At 44.3% G+C, this 6,000-nt stretch overlaps 1 protein-coding gene across 1 annotated transcript in view; it reads left to right on the top strand.

Moving 5' to 3' along the window:
• The first annotated feature begins 505 nt into the window (after positions 1-505).
• The window catches only part of CSMD2 (CUB and Sushi multiple domains 2), a 313,890-nt gene continuing 308,395 nt past the window's right edge, over positions 506-6,000 (top strand). Inside the window, 3 exon segments of the mRNA XM_072885005.1 lie at positions 506-565; positions 568-648; positions 650-1,001. Coding sequence (XP_072741106.1) covers positions 506-565; positions 568-648; positions 650-1,001 — 493 coding nt within the window.

Below are 6,000 nucleotides of genomic sequence, written 5' to 3'. Positions count from 1 at the left end.
CTTTTGTGATCTCTCTTGTGTTTGCAACAAAATTTGCTTCATCACAAAAATTGTGTCAATATCATCAAGTTGTTTACAGAGGCAGGGAGAAGGGGTGGGGGCGCGCCGGGAGGAGGCTGCATTGCTCTGGCAGATGTCTTAATAGCAGAGATGCTGCCTGTGTGTGTACGTATGCATGCTATGCTATGCTCCATGCAGAATGGGGGGCTGTGGGACTTAGTCCTATACAATAAACCTGTAGTGCATATTAAAAATAAATAGAATCCTAAAGCATAATTTGTGGTTTGTTTGGTTCTGGTGGTGTGGGTGCTGGTGGGAGGATTGTGCTGGGTTGGGGAAGCAAAACTGAGGCAGGTCTATTCGGTGGCTGCACAGCAGCCCCTCACCACAACACTCATGCCCTCTCCCCTCCCCAGCATTTAGCAAAGAGGAGAACAAAGATATGGGAACGATTAATCAACTGGCTAATAAAAAAGTATAAATCCCTGGGGACTGTGTGCTGCTAATGCCGAGGAGCTGGCTCTGAGACAGCCACCGGGAGGGACGAGCCAGCCCTCCTCTCCTTTCCTTGCCTCTCCTCTCCCCGAGCTGCTGCCACACTTGGTTCATTCCAGCTGCAGAAGCTCAGAGCCTTCCATGCGGTGGGATTTTTTTTTTCTGGGCTGAAAAAATAAAAAAAAAAAATAATCACAAGCCTGACCTGCTTCCCCCCCCCCCCCTTTCCTTTCTCCTCTTCATCCAGCCGAGCCGAGGACTATCCCAATCGCAAAGGGGAAGAAAAAGGGGGGAAAACCCAACAACAACCACCAACCCCCAGCACGCCCCATTCCTGCTGCCCTTTGACATGCAACCTTCCTTGGGATGGGACAAGCCGGGATGCAGCTGCAGCTTTGGAAGGAACTGGGGAAAATTGGGGATCTTTGCTCTCATGACGGTGGAAGTGAGCTCCTGGAGCCGGGTGCTGCTGCTGTCTGTGGGGCTGCTGGCTGTCTCGGTGACTGGTAAGTCTAATGGAGAAAGCAGGCAACTTTAGGAGCATTTTTCTTCCTGCTCCTTAGATCAAAGGACCACTGCTAATCCTCTTTGGGGGGGAGGATGACACCCTGTGTGTGTGCATACACTTGTGTGTCAGCACATGCTTCCCTGTAGTGTTCAATAAGGAGTATATTTTCCTCAGACCTTTGTAGCTTTGTACAAGATAGTTTCCCTCTGTATCCTTTGGGAGCAACAATTCTAAGCGATGGGATAATAAAAGGTGGCTTTATTTGATCTCATTCCCCTTCTCTGGTGGGTCAAATCATTTGTGCACGGTTGCTGTATGATACATAAGATGACTGTGAAAAATGCCATCACTGTTTCCCCCCCTGTCTTTCCCTTGCATCTTAATTCATTATTTCACTACCCCAGTGTTTGCCCATAGCTGATAAAACAGATTTAGGATGCCTTGCATGAAGATGGAAGCACTTTTCCCTTACTCCTCCCGCCTTTCAAGTTGATTCTCTTATATATGAGCTCTTTGGCCTCAGCATTGTGTTTTTTGTGAAATACATGTTTGTTGACTTGAAAGATAGCAAAAGAAGACTTGAATTTGGGGGGAGTTTGCTTAGATCCCCTCCCTAGTTTCCACAACTGCCCTTGTAGCAAAAGCATATCTAAGGACTGAAGTTTATTTCTGGTGTGAACAGCAAATATTTAGGGACTGTCCTTATGTGTGTGTAGGAGGGGGAAGAGTGGGAGAGCTGAGTGTTTGGCAGCGTCTTCTTTCGACACTGTGCAGTGCCCCGATTTCCAAGAGTTTCTAAGTAACGTTTGTCTTGTCTGCTGTATCTTAGGCTAGAGGAATGCGTGTCTGTGTGTTGATGTGTACAAAACCTTCTTGGGTTTCGTTTGTTGTTGGTTTGGGTTTTTTTTTGAAAACTTTGTTATCTGGAATGCAACACTGATTTTATTATGTAAGGCAGATTTCCTCTAAGGAGATCCAGAATAAGTATTAACTGCTCCTCCCGAGTACTCTTGCAGTGGACCTGAAGAGTTTTGCTAACGGGAAGTATCTGTCAGGAAAGGGTATGAAACCACCCCAACAATGTACAAGTCCTAAATAAAGATGGAATATTTATTTTAGTGACTATTTTGCCTTTCTGTAGCAAGAGCATTTAGCCTGTACACAAGAGAAAACCATTCCAGCAGCTTCTGTTGTGCTTTTCTGATACAAGTAGACCAACGTAGATACGTAAATATATGATTTACTATATCGGGGCTTTACAGTTTTTTTCTTTCTCAAAGCTATCTGTAGCTTATTCATACTATATCTTCCAGGCTTCTCTCTGTACCTACTTGTTCAGTATGTAATCCTTTTCTCTCAGGCCCCTAGCTCCTTTTTCTCTGCATTTAGAGTGCTGTCTGTTCTGGATCCTTCACCCAGAGGTTGGTGCTCTGTGGTGTTTTTGTTTGTGAGCAGAAGATCTGCAAAAGCTTTTTAGACCTCAGATGTTTATTTGATCAGAGCTAGAGGCATTGGTCAATAGCTCCTCTTTCCTAGCTCTTCTTTTTTTAACAAATTCTTAAATCCTACTAATGATCTTTTTGTTAAAGCAAGATACCAACTTTGAAATCAGTGGCTTACTGCTAGATATCCAGAACACAGTGAATATATATGGAGTGAAGGTGTACGGAGTGAATGCACCCACCCTTTGTACAGTCCATGGTGTGGTTTTAGGGTCTAATCCCAGAAAGTAAGTTTAGTCTGGGCTGGGACTTCTAGTACCTTCGCTGAGCAAATCATGAACCTCTGTAGAACGGAAGCCTCTTTGGAACTCTGTTCTAACCTCGCCTGTTCCTAGGGTTTGTGTAGGTGGTAATAACCAAGAGTACCCATAGTGTGGCAGTAGAGCTGTATATGTAAAACTATCAGTTAGTAGTTCTGGCCGTCGTAAAAATAAAAAGAGAAAGAAATCCTACTCGCATCACATCAGCTGTGCTATGTCAGTAGTCCTGTTGCCCAAAAATGTCCTTCTAAAAAATAACACAAAGCATGTGCTTTCTTCAGGTGCTGCTGTGTCTGAAGGCAAGATGATGTAGCTTCTGTTTGCACAAAGAACTGCGTGAGCTGGAGGGAAGGTGGTGTTTTGTGATGTGCTGAAGTTATTGTGTATGTGTGGGGTGGGGGGAGAGGATGTGGTTCCTATAGTTTCCCCTTTTAGTTTTAAGGGTGCAGTAATGATTTGACAGTGGTTTTAAGATTTGCGGAGGGCGCTGAATTTGCCTTTGGCTGCGAGTTCATTGTGATCCGTGCGTGGCCTCTCAGAAATACAGTGTGTATGATGGTTCTGAAATTGTATTTCTTGATTGTCAAAACAGGTGGGAACAGGAATAGTATTCCTTTCTGTTCCCTTCTTGGTAATTAGCTATGCATCAGCACTAGAAGGTGCATTTGGGGTATGTGTTGGCCAGGTGTGTATAGATATACACGTATGCAATTTCTTTTGAAGGCCTATTAAAAAGGGTGTCTTGATACCATTATTTACATATTGTGCTTTACTAAGAGGCACTGGCTTGAAACATGGTCTAATCAATTTAAACTCATTGGCGTTTTCTTTTTTCTTGATGGAAGATAGTTTTTGGCAGACTTCCTCTGAAGAGTGGAGGAGCAGGAAGCTGTTTATGAATTTTGATGTATGTGTGTGTATGTATGTTGTAAATCATCCTTTTATTTTGTTCTGTTGTCTTAAATCTCCAGAGGATGAAGAGCAATTCAGGGGCACTTACTCTCCCAGGGAAGGAACTTCAGTGTGAAATATTCAGTGATTTGAGTGTATTTTTTTTTAAGGGGTAAGGGTGTGAGATACTAACTCCCTGAAGTGGTGGATAGATGGTTTTGGTTTTGTGTTTGGTTTTTTTTTTTTTTTGTGGGAGGGAGGGAAGTGAGTAGTCACTAGCCTGATTACATTGATTGTGGCATATGATGAAACTACAGTGTTTTATGGCAATAGCTGAGCATATTGTTTTGATCTGAGTCCTGCTATCAATGCTGAAGCAGTGAGGATATCAGTGCTAAATGGAATGAATGATTCCCATCTACTCATTCATGTCTTGCTATTGCCTTCATTACTGGAAAGGAGTCATTTATGGAAAACGTTTAGAGGGTGCAGATGTTTAGAGGGTACAGCTCTTTTGCTTAGGATCAGGTTGGCGTCTTGGTCCTTAGAGAGGTTGGGAACACAGAAGGCGTCATGTTGCTGTACCTGCTTCCTTGCCCTTGTGACTGGGAGAGAGGATGTGATCTAGTCCCTATGTTTCCAGTGCTTCACGGTGGGGTAACACAGGTGATCCTCAGGTGGATGGGGAATAGGGCCCAATCCTTCCCTCTCCACGTGCCTGTGTATATTGAGGCTGGGCCACCATGTGGCCCTCAGGCTTGGCTGGAGTGTAGTGAATGTACTTGTTTCTCTCTTCACACTGGCGTGCACACTTGTGAGTTCTCAGTGAAGAACATCCAAATTCAGCATACTTTCCTCCGTGGAAGTATGTGCCTATAATGATGGGTAGGGAGGGGTGGGAGAAGAGGAGCCCTTGCTAGGAAGACTGCTGTGCAGTAGCTAGGACACTGCCTCAAGCCTTGGATGTGTGGGTCACGATTCATGCTGTGGCACTGTAGGCAAGCAGTTTCACTTTTGTTGTCTTGTTCTTTGTAGTGATTATTTGGGGTACAGGAGGCTTTCCTTTGCTGTACAATTGTCTGTTGCCTGTCACTGACTTTTTTTTTTTTGTCATGGTCTCTCAGTGCTGCTGAAGAACATCTAAGCTCAAGCTTTCCTTGCCACTGAGCTCAGTCTGTCATGTTGGATACCTCCTAGGGAAATTTTGTATTCTGCTGGTTGATGGTTCGCAGCTGAGCCAGCCTGCAGTGGTACAGAGGTGGATGTCTGTTCAACTGATCCTCGGTGGCTGCCTTCCAATTGTCTAGGAGTTTCTGTCAAAAGAAGGCGCTTGTCAAAATGGGTGCGGGGAATGTGATCCAGGCAATCTGCCATAGATCCCACTGGATATGCTTTTTGCCAAGGTGGTTTAGGGCTCAGGGTGTAGTTGAGCTGTTGATCAGGTGATCATTTGCAGTATCTCTGCTATAGAGAATACATTTCCTATGCAGAAGTGACTGTGCCTTATTAATCTACTTTCAGGGACAAGTGAAGAATAATTCCTCCCACCCCCCAGTTTGTTGTTAACCACTTGCACCTGTGCTCCAGGGATTTGCAACTGCTGAATTAGTGTGGTGCTGCTGCCTTGTTCTGGTTCGGAGAGGCCAGTTGTTTGTGAAATGCCAAATTTCACAGCTGTGCTTATGTTCCTGCTGATGCCTCCCCCCCAGCTACTTAAATTTGGCATGGCTCTTGACCGGAGGAAATTGTTATGATAGTGTTGAGGGTTACACAGGTTTGAGGGAAGGTCAGGCAGCCTAACCTCCACAATGCTGATTGTGTAACATCCAGCCATAGCAATAAAGCACTTGCGGAGAGCAGGCTGAAGGGTGAGTCTTATCTCCCTGTTGCTTCCATCAGGTGCAGCTAAGCCCTGAGCTAGTTTTCTAACAGTGAGACCCTCTTTGGAGACTGAAAGGATGCAAATTCTCTGGCTAGACTAGTACTGGATTTGGACTTGAGTTTTTGTTAGGACTGTGCACCTAACCTTCTGACTTTTCACTGCAATGCATACTTAAGAGGCATATTGTATAGGTATAGCTGGTATAAAGATTTTGGGGAGAAAGCTGCAGTAGATGTCTTTTGTGCCCATGGTATTACAAGAGAAGTCTTACTCCATTTTTGTCAAAAGTATCCTGAGACATAGGGATGGAGTAAGTTTTCATAGCCTTTAGTGAAATTATAACAAAGCTATGTTTAGCTGAGTAGATTTTAAATAATACTTCCTTACTATCCTCCATGTTTCTGGGCATTGGAAGGTTCAGAACTACAATTAGTAGTCCTAGATTTGAATTAGCCTTTTGAC

The sequence above is a fragment of the Ciconia boyciana genome, chromosome 21, assembly GCF_034638445.1.
Source record: "Ciconia boyciana chromosome 21, ASM3463844v1, whole genome shotgun sequence".
NCBI lineage: Eukaryota > Metazoa > Chordata > Aves > Ciconiiformes > Ciconiidae > Ciconia > Ciconia boyciana.
Note: the sequence above shows the minus strand (reverse complement) of the source record. Positions and strands in the feature narration are given on the sequence as shown.